The sequence below is a fragment of the Dipodomys ordii genome, unplaced genomic scaffold (assembly GCF_000151885.1).
Source record: "Dipodomys ordii isolate 6190 unplaced genomic scaffold, Dord_2.0 Scaffold45, whole genome shotgun sequence".
Classification (NCBI taxonomy): Eukaryota; Metazoa; Chordata; class Mammalia; order Rodentia; family Heteromyidae; genus Dipodomys; species Dipodomys ordii.
This window is the reverse complement of record NW_012267261.1, coordinates 13,263,248-13,277,792: the sequence shown is the minus strand read 5'-3', so window position 1 is coordinate 13,277,792 and position 14,545 is coordinate 13,263,248. Positions and strand designations below refer to the sequence as shown.

At 47.1% G+C, this 14,545-nt stretch overlaps 1 protein-coding gene across 1 annotated transcript in view; it reads left to right on the top strand.

Annotated features, from left to right (window-relative positions):
• Positions 1–14,098, top strand: part of Pla1a (phospholipase A1 member A) — a 35,385-nt gene extending 21,287 nt beyond the window's left edge. Inside the window, exons 4-11 of the mRNA XM_013019288.1 lie at positions 1,143–1,251; positions 2,362–2,463; positions 4,913–5,002; positions 6,681–6,848; positions 8,665–8,754; positions 10,517–10,625; positions 12,610–12,774; positions 13,626–14,098. Coding sequence (XP_012874742.1) covers positions 1,143–1,251; positions 2,362–2,463; positions 4,913–5,002; positions 6,681–6,848; positions 8,665–8,754; positions 10,517–10,625; positions 12,610–12,774; positions 13,626–13,710 — 918 coding nt within the window. The 3' untranslated portion in view covers positions 13,711–14,098. The remainder of the gene's footprint in view (positions 1–1,142; positions 1,252–2,361; positions 2,464–4,912; positions 5,003–6,680; positions 6,849–8,664; positions 8,755–10,516; positions 10,626–12,609; positions 12,775–13,625) is intronic.
• The last annotated feature ends 447 nt before the right edge of the window (positions 14,099–14,545 follow it).

Here is a 14,545-nt window from a genome sequence, read left to right as displayed (position 1 = left end):
GAGATCACCGGTGCTGGGGGGGAGGGGTGGCCTTCCCTCCTCTGCTCCCTGAGAAGGAGTGAGGATGTCGGGCTTCTACTCATGCCGAGTCTTGGATCCTGGGTCGTCTCTGGTCTGCAAACTGCAGGATGAAGATGTCCGCTCCTTGTCGGTTCTTGCTGGTGTTGAGTAGAATCTGTTCGCCCGCTGCGTCTGACTCCTTCGTCCCGGGCTCTTTGTGGCTCAGGTATGGCTGCAGCTGCCGCTGCGACCCTGCCGCGGGGGCGGCTGCTGGTAAGCGCTCAGATGTGTCTCCTTGCCTTGGCTTCCCCTCTGTTGCCTCTCTGTCCTGTGATGGCACTCTCGGTGTGATTCTCTGGCTTAGGACTGTTCACTGGAACTCTAAAACTGCTTTCTATGAGAGAGCTTGTTCAGAATCCAGCTTCTCCTCTGCCATCTTCCCGGAACCTCCAAGACTTCTTTACTTTCTAAGAGAGGAAAGGGCCAGATGTACAGTGTTGCCCTTTGTAGGGGTAGGGCGGAATTTATGAGCATGGAAGATTAGAGGCAATGGACTGCTGATTCCGTGTGTGTGTGTGTGTGTGTGTGTGTGTGTGTTTGTGTGTGTGAATCCTGGGGCTTGAACTTAGGGCTTTGGTACCATCTCTTAGCATTTTGTTCAAGGCTGGAACTCTACCATTTGAGCCACAGCTTCACTCGTGGCTTAGCCACAGCTTCACTTATGGCTTAGCCACAGCTTCACTTGTGGCTTTGGGGTAATTGATCAGAGATGAGTCTCACGAACTTTTCTGTCAAGGATGGCTTGCAATCGTCAGATCACAGCCTTCTGAGGAACAAGATTACAGGCATGTGCCACCAGCACCTGGCCTGGTATTCTGCTTTGTAGTTTTAGCTCAGCTAGCTGTTCCACATGGCTGCTGGAATCATCAATTTCTTAGTAGTTTTGACCTGATGGTTGTTGGTCAGCTTGTATAATCCTTTCCAGGAACTTATTGTTATAACAAGACTTGGGTAGGGTTTTGCCAGATTTTGAGAAGCAGTTTTTACAAAGTAAGCAAAACAGCCTTCCTGCGAGACAGCATGGAGTCCCTTACAAAATGGACCAGGAAAAGCTGATTTAAGTTAGGCCTTATATCTTCCAGATGCTGGGTGTGCCAGAGTCCTCTATCCACATCATTGGGGTGAGCCTGGGGGCCCATGTTGGAGGTATGGTGGGACACTTCTACAAAGGCCAGCTGGGACGGATCACAGGTAACTTTTCTCTTGTCCTGCTTTCCCAGGGTCCTGCTTTCCCAGGATCGGGGGACAGAGAGAGGTGCCCAGGAGAACCCTCTTCTCAGATAAGCAGAGGGGTGGTTGAAGTCTGTCTTCTTAGGGTTGAGACATCTGTTATCACTACGATATATTTGTTATGGGTCTTTTGCGTGGAATAGGGTTATTGTGGCATGATCAGCAGTAGCAGAGGCCATGCATTCCTTTTTGAGTTTCAGTATCTCCATTTGTAAACTGGGTCGCAATAACTTGTAGCTGTGGCCAACTGCAGAAATCACCTTCAGACAGTTCTGCTAAATACCTGCAGAGGTGTTGGGGACTTGATGCTTTAAAAGCCATTCTTTATCAAGAAGACCCTGGAGTGTGTAGTAATGAGGCTAGTGTCCTGATCCTTTGGTGGGACAATTCTCAGTCATGTTCTACAGAACCCCTCAGAGATATCCCTATGGTTACCCCAAATATTATTCAGCCTATGCTAAATGGTGGGTATCACTAAACTCACTTTATTTATTTAGTTACTTGTTTATTGTGCTGGTCCAGAGGCCTCAACTCAGGGCCTGGGTATTGTCCCTGAGATTATTTTTTTTCTCAAGGCTAATGCTTGACCACTTTAGAACCAGAAAAATTGAGTCATTGAGAGGTTAGCTCCAGAGAGACAACAGACCTAGTATAGTAACTCATCCCTGTAATCCCTGCTGTTTGGGAGGTAGAGATTGGGAGGATTGTGGATTGAAGTGAGCCTGGGCAAAAATTCAGTGAGATTCCCATCTCAACCCTTAGGTCAGGTGGGTGGTTCCCACCTGCAGCCCCAGCTATGGGGAAGCATAGATAGGAGGCTTGAACTGCATGGCCTTATCTGACAAATAACCGAAACGGGGTTATGGCTCTAGTGGGAGGGTACCCACCTAGCAAGTATGAGGCACTGCGTTTGAACCCGGTACACGGGAAGTTTCTGATTAAGGAGCCTCGGTCCCTGTTGGAAGATGGTATGACCTACACTAAAGGGACTGCCAGGAAGGGCATGAAGTGGACCCCTCGTGGTTCCTGCAGGGAGAGGAAAGAGACCTGGATAGCAGTCTGTCCTTGCAGGCCTGGACCCCGCTGGACCTGAGTACACAAGAGCCAGCCTGGAAGAGCGCCTGGATGCCGGAGACGCCCTCTTCGTGGAAGCCATCCATACTGACACTGACAGTGAGCTGCGGTAGTGCCTGGGGTGATAGAGTAGGCCCAGGTCAGGGCCAGCAGGGAGTCCCTGGACAGAGATGCCCTGTTCCTCTCAGAGGGCTGTCTCTTCCCAGAGGGTTGTTGACCAGGATGAGCTTGAAAGTCCCTAGCATTTTATTCTTCTGCAGCTCTCACTGACACCGTGAGCACTGGGATGAATGGTTTGATTTCAAGTCACTGGGAAGCAGGAGGATTCTCTCTCATGGACCACAGTAGTTTGTCTAGCACTCTGTCTCTGATTCAATACCAAGTCTTACATGACTGGGTTGGGGAAGGCATCACTGCTGCTTCAATTGTGGGAAAGTCAGGCTACCCTTTCAGGCTGTGTACCTGATCCCTGGGGATGGGCGTATTCCATTCCTCAAGCACCCAGTCCAGTCAGGCCTTCCCTCCTGCTGTACAACAAGCCCAGTTCTCAGGATAATAGAGAAAAAGAATCCCCTTCAAGTAGTGACACCCACAAGAAAGACCCCCAACCCCAACTCTCAACCCTTTATGGCCAAATAAAGCACCTCAAGCTAAGTGGGAAAAGGAAGGAACATGCCTATCATTTCTACCCCCTGGGGCCTATGCCAGGCACTGTGCTCAATGAATGGAGTAAGGAGAAATAACATCTGTTAACATCTGTGCCTGACCAGAAGAGCACCAGTTCAAGTGAGAGGCATCCATATCTCCTGCTGTATGGTCAGGGGCCTTCTTCTAAGCATACATGGCTCACAGATGTGTGATTCTAGAAAACCTGTGCTATCCAATCCCCTTCTTTGCACAGATAGGAAACCCAAGCTCATAGGCCTCTGCCTGGCTCATTGTGTTAGCCTTGGTCTTGAATACAGGAAATCTCTTTCTTAGAAAAATGTCAAAGTCATGGAGACAGGCAGGAAGTGGAAGCTACCTGGGAGGCAGAGCTGAATAGGGCAGTTTCAGTTTGGAATAATGAGCAACTTTTCAGCTAGAGGGTAGAGATGGTTGCATAGCATATGCGTGTACTTAATGGTGCTGAGGACTTGGCATGTTTCAGAGACAGGAGAGAGAACTGTGTGGTTAGAACACAGTAGAAGGAGGAAGGATGACTGAAAGCTGGAAAAGAGGGTGCTGATCCAGTCTGGCCACAGCAAAGAGCTTACATTTAGTTGTAAGATCAGTGACAACAGGCTGATGATGATGATGATGATGTGTGTGTGTGTGTGTGTGTGTGTGTGTATGTGTGTGCACGTAGGATGGCCTGATACAGGGTGTTTGCGGTAGGAGTCTGGCCTACAGATTGGCTTAGGCCAAGGTGGTTATGGTAGAGATGGAGAAAAGTAGAATGATTTAGAATGTATTTTTTTAATTTTTTGGTCAGTCGTGGGGCTTGAACTCTGGGCTTGGGCACTGTCCCTTCAGCTCAAGGTGAGTGCTCTACCACTTGAGCCACAGCGCCACTTCTAGTTTTCTAGTGGTTTATTGGAGCTAAGAGTCTCAGGAGGGCTGGGAAGGTGGCTGAGTGGTAGAGCTCTTGCCTTGCATGCATGAGGCCCTGGGTTCAATTCCTCAGAACCACATAAGCAAAAAGAAAAAAGCTGGAAGTGGCACTGTGGCTCAAGTGGTAGAGCGCTAGCCTTGAGCTGAAGAGCTGAGGGACAGCTCCCAAGCCCAGAGTTCAGGCCCCACAACTGGATTCCCCCCCCCCCCCAAAAAAAAGAGTCTCACGAACTTTCCTGCCCGGGCTGGCTTTGAACCGGGATCCTCAGATCTCAGCCTCCTGCTAGCTAGGATTACAGGCATGAGCCACCAGTGCCTGGCCAGAATGCATTTTTAAGGTGGTGCTGATCAGACTTTTCCTGGGCTGAATACAAGAAGCAAGGAAAAGGCATGATTGAATGATGAGTGGTAAAGTCTCTGGAGTCATTAACATTAAACTGTACACCATTGATTTCTTACAACAAGGAGATACTCAGGGGTTTTGGCAGACGGCCTTGACTCTGTCTGATGGTTCAGAAAGGGCATCTGGGAGATCCTGGAGGTAGGGCCACAGTGAATGAGGCAAGAACTACAGTCTCTCTCTCTCTCTTAAATTCAGATCTCTGTTTCTACATAGTCGGGTAGGCATAAAAATAGGTTTTGAGGGAGACTATGAAAACAGAACTCCACATTTATTTATCTGAACTACTGCTTGAAGGAAACAGAAACTATTCAAAGAGGAAATTTACTAAGTTTACAACATTTACTCATTTATACAAACTTGTGTCAAGGAGCTTCTCTGATTTTGTTCGGCCCCTGTGGTACGTACCTTATCAATTGGTTCTCATGTGGTTTCTCTCTTGCAAAGCTCTTTGGGATGAGGCAGGCACAGGCTGGGTGGGTGCCAATGGCGGACTGCAGGGTCTGCAGCTAGGGAACTCTGAAGCAGAAATGAATAGCTATTTGCTTCTTTCAGACTTAGGTATTCGGATCCCTGTTGGACATGTGGACTACTTCGTGAATGGAGGCCAGGACCAACCTGGGTGTCCCGTGTTCTTTCACGCAGGTCAGAAAGCCAGGAGAGAGTGGGTTTGTTGTTGTTATTGTTGTTTTTTGTCAGTCATGGGGCTTGAACTCTGGGCCTGGGCGCTGTCCCTCAGCAATTCAGCTCAAGGCTAGCACTCTACCACTTCAGCCACAGTGCCACTTCCAGCTTTTTCTGCTTATGTGGTGCTGAGGAATCGAACTCAGGGCCTCATGCATGTGAGGCAAGCACTCTACCACTAAGCCACCTTCCCAGCTTTGAGAGAATGTTGTTTGGCCGGTCTACAGACTGAAATTCACCAATCAACAGTCTGCAGCCAGTCTGGGCACACAGTGTGTTCCTAAGGATGCCCTTGGCTATGTCCTATGGTGCTTTTCTCAGCTGAATATCTTAGGAGCCATGGATTTCCAGAGAGGAGCCTTGATATAGGAAACATACCTCAAGCTTAAGCTGCCTTCCCCGCTTCTCTAGGCTTCTGGAGCTCAAGCCAATAGTCTATGGTCTTTCTGGTCTATCATTGGTGGCACCACTCACATGAGCTGCAATCGCTACAGAGCAGAGTTGCTGATTAATTAGAGATAGACTCTCGGACTTTCTAGCTTTGGTTGATTTTGAACCATGATCCTCCAAGTCTGAGACTCCTGAGCAGCACCAGTGCCCAGCTTGTTTGCACATTTTCAAATAGTAACCAACAGCAACAACCACAAAAACAAGATTTTGGTGTGCTGGGATATTTGACTAATTTATTTGATCAGTTATTTTCCATGTAATTTTCAACACATAGAAGTTGAGCTGCCAACCTCCTTAATTGGATAGGATGAAGATACATATTTAAACACACATACACACAAATAAAAAATGGCTTGTGTGAATGACAGTAAAGACAAAAATGTGGAGAGGACAACCATTTCCAGGGATGGACTCAACATTTTTTTTATTGTTTAATCATTTTTATTTGGTTTAATTGGTAAATAAATACAAGAGAATTTTAAATGCTGACAATATAGTAAACTTTAAAGAATTTCAGTTTTACTCACTTATACTTCTTGGAATGGAATATACAAATTATTCATCAACAAATGCTTAATGTGATTTAAACTTATATTCACCTTATTTTCAGAAACTTGACAAACAATCTAATTAAATGAAGGATATAAGAAAATAATTTCTTTTCCTCTGAGAATTTAAAATAATCTTTTTTACAAGTTAAAACCCTTAATAAAAAATTTAGAATTATAGTGTCTAAGTATAACAAAATGGCCACAGTTACGTATCTTGATCATTAATAGTTGAAAAAAAATTATGGTGGCTCCTAACACAAGGGAAATTAGTAACTGAGAATTTTCCCTTCTGGGGACTCAAAGTTTTGTCTTGATTATTATTTTTACCTCATCTTTTCAAACACAATGGACTCAACATTTCTAACGCTCCACCTCTTCCATTGTATGAGCCCATAAGAATGAATCTCAAATTAAGGAATTTTCTTCTTCGGCTTAGGTAGCTCAGTAAAATTAGAAGGAAAAAAGGAGGATGCAGTAACCATGTCCGATCCTATTTTTAGAATGTGGCTCAGGGGACATCCCAAGTATTTATAGCCTTTGGACTCTAAAATTCAGAAGACTTACAGTAAAAGCATGGAGGGAGTTTCCACTTGTCTTGATTGAAACCTTGCTTGTTTTTCCCATCCCACCCTGTTCAGGTTACAGCTATCTGATCTGTGATCATATGAGAGCTGTGCATCTCTACATCAGCGCCCTGGAGAATTCCTGTCAGTTCATGGCCTTTCCCTGTGCCAGCTACAAGGCCTTCCTTGCGGGGCAGTGTCTGGATTGTTTTAACCCTTTCCTGCTTTCCTGTCCAAGAATAGGTAAAATGTCACCCCTCTGGTATCCTTTGACAGTGTGGGGAAAGCTCCAGCTCTGTCTGCTGTCAGATCTTAAACATCCTTGTCTCCTGTGGGCAAGAAGTCTCTCCAACTGGGGAAAAGAAAAATTAAGCGATGAGATGATCAGCCTTTTCTCACCTGGATGAGCCTCGGCCGCCCGGCCCTTTCCCCCTAGACTGCTCTCAGCTGCCACAGCTGCCACAGTTGCTCTGTGCCACACAGTGTACCCGTCTAGAGTCCTTCCTTACTCTTAGACTAGAAGCTTTCCATGGGCTCTTCCAGTAAGGTTAGCTCCTCATCAGTGCATTGTGAGGGAAGTCCCAAAGTGACACACAGGCTCTCTTGAGTGGTTTGTGGAGGTGGTGGCTAATACCAGCTTAGGAGAAAGTGCCTAGTTGCTGGATGATACGGGGCTACATTGGAGAAAGGTGTCCAGGAGGGCTGAAGGACCTGCTTCACTTACCTGTGCATACGTGGCAGTGACTATCCTGGTACTTTCCAGGGTGAAAAACTCCAGGACAAACTGGGCAGTGCAAGTGGCTCCTCCCTACTCCCCGCTGCCTCTCAGAACCACAGAACCTGTCATTCCTCAGACAAAATGTGAAGGGAAGATGAACAAAACCTGAAGGGAAGATTACACCCTGAGCCAATGTAATTCCCCTCCCTGGGCTCTCGTCTGCTTCCCTGGGTGATGGGACATCGCATTGTTCAACTTCCTTCACTTCCCTCATGCTGAGCACCTCAAGGGTTCTAAGCACTGGCACTGTTGATGCCTCCATGTTTCCTCCTCCTGTGGCTCTTACCTTCACTATATTGTCTGCCCCATATGCCCTTTCTCTGGCTGCCAGCAGGTCAAGAAACCCACTGTGATCCCACTGCATAGGATACAAGTGCCATTAAGACAACTGCCAGACACATGATAACATATACGGGACTCGATGCATTTACACACAAACAAAGGAGGGCATATTTAAAGGGAGGACTCAAAAGGTGTAACTCCTCTGAACAGCTAACATATTATTTATCAGAACAAATACTAGGAAGCGGAAACAGGTTTTGGGGGGTAGGAAAAAGAGGGGGACACAGAAACAGAGGGAACCATTCACTATAGTCAATGTACATTATGTTAAAAATGAACTAGGTGCTGGGTGCTGGTGGCTCACACCTGTATCCTAGCTTCTAAGGGGGCTGAAATCTGAGGATCATGATTCAAATCCAGGCCTGGCAAGAAAATTGGTGAGACTCTTATCTCTAATAAACCACCAGAAAACCAGAAGTGGCACTGTGGCTCAAGTGGTAGAGCACTCGCCTTGAGCTGAAGAGCTAAGGGACAGCGCCCAGGCCCAGAGTTTAAGCCCTATGCTTGACAAAAAAGAAAAAAAGAACTAGGTGACTTGAAGGAAGGGAAGGGAGGGGGAAAATGTGGGAGACAAAGAAAGTGTTGACATTGACCAAGAAGCATTGTACTCATAACCTGACTTATAGAATTGTAACCCCTTTGTACAATTAGTTGATAATACTAATTTTTGAAAATCTGAAAAGAAAAAGGCAACTGCCATAAGTTAAAGATGTAATTTTAAATTTCTTACCATTATGGAGTATGGACTTTAGGATCCCAAAAGTATAGTTCCTGTTTCTCTTGCATGGGACTTTATTTGGATGACAGAACAGGTATGCAGTGTAGATGTGTATAGAATGTAGGGTGCATGAATTAACGAATTCCTGTGTGGGTGCTGGCTGTGGCACCCTGAAGTGGTTTTCTCTGGTGTCTGCCATCTTTGTGCGTCTTTATTTCCAGGGCTGGTGGAACAAGGTGGTATAAAAATAGAGCCACTCCCCAAAGAAGTAAGAGTGTACCTGCTGACCACATCCACGGCCCCATACTGTGGTGAGTAGGGTGTGCCAGCTCAGCCCTGCCGATGTGGAGGCTGACGGAGGCTAGCCCAGTGTGGGAGCCCAGGCGGAGGGGGAGGACTAGGGCTGGGGCAAAGACGCCCTGGAGGACGGAAGAATCAGAACTGTAAGGATGAGTCCTATGATGGCTCTGCAGATGAGAACTTTGGGGACATCTGACGTGCATCGTCCTTGATTCTCCTATGACTGAATGTGTCCTCCAGGGTTCTCTGTAGCTCCCTTCCTCCTTTATGTTTCTTTCTCTCTCCTTGGTGCCCACCCTATCTGTTTCCCATCCTGTTAGTCCTCAAGAAAACCCTCTCCTCTGCCTGCCTTCCCCTTCACAGAACCATTCCAGTCAGTCCCTGGTGGTACTCACTGTGTTTTCTTGAAGCCAAGGGGATAGGGTGTGGATGAGACAGACGAACTGTGGGAGAGAGGGCGGTCTTGGATCCCATAATGTACACTACATCAATCCTGCCCATGCTATGTGTATCCTCATGAGGGTGACTGTGCTTCTGGGGGGATGTGTGTTGTCTGGCACCCTCTGCCTGTTTTGTGGGGTGAATAGGATACAGTTATACTGCTGTTGATGGTAAAAATTTTAGCTGACTTTCTGACCAGCTTGTGTTGAGGTAGTCCAGGGGTATTTGTAGCTATGTTTTCCAGTTAAAGAAGCTCAGGGGGGCTGGGAAGGTGGCTCAGTGGTAGAGTGCTTGCCTTGCAATGCCTGAGGCCCTGGGTTTGATTCCTCAGCACCACATAAGCAAAAAAAAAAGCCGAAGTGGTGCTGTGGCTCAAGTGGTAGAGTGCTAGCCTTGAGCTGAAGAGCTGAGGGACAGCGCCCAGGCCCAGAGTTCAGGCCCCATGACCGGACCCAAAAAAAAAATTAAAATAAAAAGAAGGTCTGGGGCAATGTCTTTTTTTTTGGGGGGGGGTCCGGTTGTGGGGCCTGAACTCTGGGCCTGGGCGCTGTCCCTCAGCTCTTCAGCTCAAGGCTAGCGCTCTACCACTTGAGCCACAGCGCCACTTCCGGCTTTTTTCTTTTTGCTTATGTGGTGCTGAGGAATCAAACCCAGGGCCTCAGGCATGCAAGGCGAGCTCTACCACTGAGCCATCTTCCCAGCCCTGGGGCAATGTCATATGGAGCCCGTAGCTCAGACTGAGTTCATATAGGCCTAGATTTCAATCTCAGTCTCTCCACTTCCCCAGGAATAAGCCAGTTAATCTTTCTGAGACTCTAGATCTTTATGTGGAAAACACAAACAGTCGTGGTAAGTGCCTGCTGGCAAAAATGGATTATGAGGATAGAGTAGGGTAGGATTGGGGAAGTCCTGGGCATTGTGAGTGTAACCCCATGTAACCACTTCCTTTCCTTCCCAAACATTCAGACAACAGCAGCATAGGTTATTTTTCTGGCTCTCTCAAGCTCACATTGCCATGATCATCACAAACAGGGCAGAGGGCACCCTTCTAGCAATCCAAGTAATAATGAACCCCATATGTCTGAAAGTTTCCTCGGCACAGGCACTGTTCTAGGACTTTGCATGTATTAATCCACTCAACTCTCACTGCAGTCTGTGTGATACCTACTTTCTTCACCCATGCTTTACACCTGGGCTCTGAGATGATTAACAATCTGCTGAGGAGCTGAGCTGCTAAGAGGCAGCTGCTTGCATGGCTGCCCTCTGGGGATTTTCCCTCATTGCACCTCTGCCCTCTGGCCCAGCCTTTTCCCCCCTGTTTTGTTTTTCTAGTGCATCACAGCCTCGTGGAGTTTTACTTACAGGAGCCAAGAAAAAAGGACACTAGCATCGAGGTCACCTTTCTTAGCAACAATGTCACCTCCGCAGTTAAAATCACCATGTACGTAAGTGCCCCCCCCCCCCCATGGCCGACCCCTCTGCTTTCCTTTTCTATTTGGGCACAAGGAGACATCGCAGAGAAGGCACTTTGGGATTGCTAATGGATGGGTGAAATCTGCCTAGTGTGGGGATGGGGTAGCACCTGCCAGAGAGCCCCCAACAGTACAGATACATTGGGGAGGGGGGAGGCTGGGAGGCTCCAGGTTTGAGATCAGTACTGGCTCCAAGCACAGTGGATTCAGATGCTAGCAGACAATGCTAGCAGATACAATGATGATACCCTAGCGGGTGGTTAGTCTGTAGGCATCAGGTCCTAGATAAGAAATGGTGTTTGGGAATCTAAATGGTGGTGCCTCAAGAATGTTGGAAGGTAGGAAGACATACCCAGGGAGGGCTGGCCAGAGTGTGGAGGACACCATTCCTGGGAAGGGGAGCAGTACTAATTGTCAGAACACAATCCAAGATAAAGGACCAGTTAGTGAATACAGGCAAGGCAAGGGCCAGAATAGAGGCCTGGAGGGCTTAATGATGGTACCAGTGTCCACACCAGGGGCTGGTCATTCCCTTTCTTTGTTGAGACAAGGAATTGGACCTGGAATTGGTGGGGCCAGGCTGGAAGTAAGAAGCAAAGAAGCTCAGCTGCAGAGAGCCATGAGGCTGGCAGAGGCCAGAGTTCAGGAACCACAGTTTAGACGTCTTTCAAAAGGAATTGGCCAAGCCACTCACAAGCTAGCAGAAGATAGACTGGTGGGATAATGTCCTTGTTCCGGGCCAACAGAGCCTCACGAAGGGAATTTTACACAGTAAACAAATTCTAGCGACATCAGGAGAGCTGGAAATCAGAGGGAGATGGAGGGCCCAGGGCCAGTTCCCCCTTCCCGTGCTTAGCAGCCCTGCTGGGGTTCTTCTCCCTTCCATCCCCCCACAGCAGGTCTTTTCTGTACACCTGGGTCTCACTATTTGTGGCCCCACAGCCAAGGAAGGACCCTACTAGTTACTTCATGCCTCTCCCTCCTCTTTCTCAGCTGCAGTGGTGCCTGCTTTTTGTACACTAACTAGGAACCCAAGGGCAAAGACAAGAGAGGCCTGGATTCCTGTGTAACTCTGGGCCCCTTAGGCTGATCTCAATATCTACCAAACCCTGTGGTTCTGCTGCCTGTCAGCACGTGGGGAAGCTGGGATTTGTATTAAAGACTGTGTCCCTCCATAGCCAGCTTGCTAGATTTAGGTAACTTATCCAAAGCCCACACAACTGGGAAGAGGCAAAACCTGGATTCTGTCTCAGTCCTGTCTGGCTTCTAAGTCTGCTTTGTTGTTGTTGGTTTGTTCTTTCCATCCACACATTCATACCTAGCCTCACCCAGAGTGGTCTGTAGATACCAGGTTCTCTGCATAGGTAGGCTTCCATTTCTATATAACGGGATCTGAGCATGTAGCTCTCAGCCACCTAGAAGGTCAAAAGTGAAGCAGTTTTCCACAGGGAAAATTCTAAGAGGTACTCTTTTGTTACAGTGTTCACTAGTTTCTTTTCAAAACTCAGCCAGTATTTTCCAGTTGGGTTCAGAACCATGTGTGTGACAGAGGGTGACATAAAACAAGCAAGATGCCAGGCACTGGTGGCTTATGCCTGTAATCCTAGCTACTAAGGAGGCTGAGATCTGAGGATCACAGTTCAAAGCCATCCAGGGCAGGAAAGTCCATGAGACTCTTACCTCCAATAAACCGCCAGAAAACAGGAAATGGCACTGTGGCTCAAGAGGTAGAGCGCTAGCCTTAAGCTGAAGAGCTCAGGGACAGTGCCAGGCTGAGAGTTCAAGCCCCACAACCAAAAACAAACAAACAACAACAAAAACAAACCAAAAACAAACAAAAAACCCCAACATTCCCCAAAAACCCAAAAACAAAACAAACAAACAAGATGTCCCCATCTTCCAAGAATGTGACAGTGAAAGAACTCCATGGTGACTTATTCTCTTTCCCTTCAGACCTAAACAACAACTCCAGGGCAGAGGACTCATCCCCCACCCCAACCCACAGTGCCAGATCAACCAAGTGAAGCTCAAGTTCCAAGTTTCCAGCCGGGTTTGGAAGAAAGACAGGACTACCATTGCTGGGAAGTTCTGTACTGCCCCTCTACCGGTCAATGACAAGTGAGCTCCTATACCCACCCACCCCAGGCACCCCCAACTCTAGCCCTGGTCCTGGCCTTAGGCATGTTCCTTGATGAGGTTTCATCTCATCACAGTGATTACCAACTCAGAAACAGAAATGGCAAAGACCCTGACCCTCCTGTAGGGCTATCTTGGGTTGAGGTGTTAGGAAGGAAAACAGAGGATGGGAGAACCGGCTTTGACTTCCCACATCCCCTTCAGTAGAGGAAACTCTTATTGGCATTTGGTTTGTAGGGAAGATTTTCTTGGGACAACATCTTTTTTCAGTTATTACTTTTTATTTTTATTTTCTTTGTTTTGCTCCTTGGCCTCCACCTCAAATGTGTCACATTCATGGGTACAGATCTAGAACATGTTCCCTTCCTTCTCCACAAGGCATCAGTTTGATTAGTCTTATTATCCCTGACTCTTAGAGGATCCTTTCAGACTCTTCCCTTCCTTCCTTCCTTCCTTCCTTCCTTCCTTCCTTCCTTCCTTCCTTCCTTCCTTCCTTCTCTTTCTTCTTTGTCTCTCTCCTCCCTCCCACTTTCTTTTTACCCTCCCCCTTTTATCTTCCCTCCATCTCCTCCTCCCCTTCTCCTCTCCTTCTTTCTTTCTCTCCTTTCTTTCCTTCTCCCATTCCCTCTCCCTCTCCCTGTACTGGGAATCACTCAGGGCCATATGAATGCCAGTCAAGCACTCTACCACTCTACTCCAGCACTAGAAATAGGCTCCACTGTAGATGATGAAAGACTCCTTTTACTAGATAACATGGGCACACAGAGCCACACACTTCTTAGCCCTCTCCCTCGGCCAACTAAGAACTTGCCTGTGTTGCTCTTCTCTTGCAGCAAAAAGATGTTCTGCTTGCCGGAGCCAGTCAACTTACAAGCAAGTGTGTCTGCTTATCATGACCTGGAAATAGCTTGCATTTAGAATAATCCTGGGTAGGATACATCTTCTTGGATTGTTTTTGAGGGAAGTGAAGTATGTGTATATGAGTGTGTGTATGCATACACGCAAATGCGCACCTGTGTACCCACACATGCACGCGCAACTTAAGCTAGACCATTATTACCAGGAGACAGGATCATTACCACCATGGAGAAAGGTCCAATTCTTAGTTATTTTCTTCCATAATTAATTACCGTGGGGGGGGATGACTCATTTTATAGATTAGATGTCCATTGTAATCTGGAAAGCTTTACAAAGATACTATTTCAGCTTCCCTAGTCTTATGCAATTGCCTGAGTCCTTGCATCTATCTGTACTTAGAATGTAGTAGAACTATAAAGAAACAAAAATGTTTTTTTAAATAAAACATCAGGAAATATCTAAATTGTTTAATTGTCTTATTGGAGTGTAATCCTGCTATATAGGAAAAAGTGGTTTGCAGTCTATACCACTAGAGAAAATGGAATTCTCCATATCAGAACAGCCACTGAAAAGAAAGCCTGGAACAAGAGAGGAAGAAGGCCAGGAGGAAGATGACGCCATGTACCACCCCTTCCCACTGCCTCCTCAGGGGTCCGGAGGGGTGGAGGAGCAGAGAGATCTTTTGGGAATATAGGTGGGTTATCTTTGAGTTAGTACTTCTCACACTTCTCAACTTTGTATTATTATCTTAGGCAGATAAGCAACAGGAAATGCCCTGGACTATGAGATTATATTCTTTTTTCTTTCTTTTTTTTTTTTGGTGGGGGTCCAACTGTGGGGCCTGAACTCTGGGTCTGGGTGCTGTCCCTCAGCTCTTCAGCTCAAAGCTAGCACT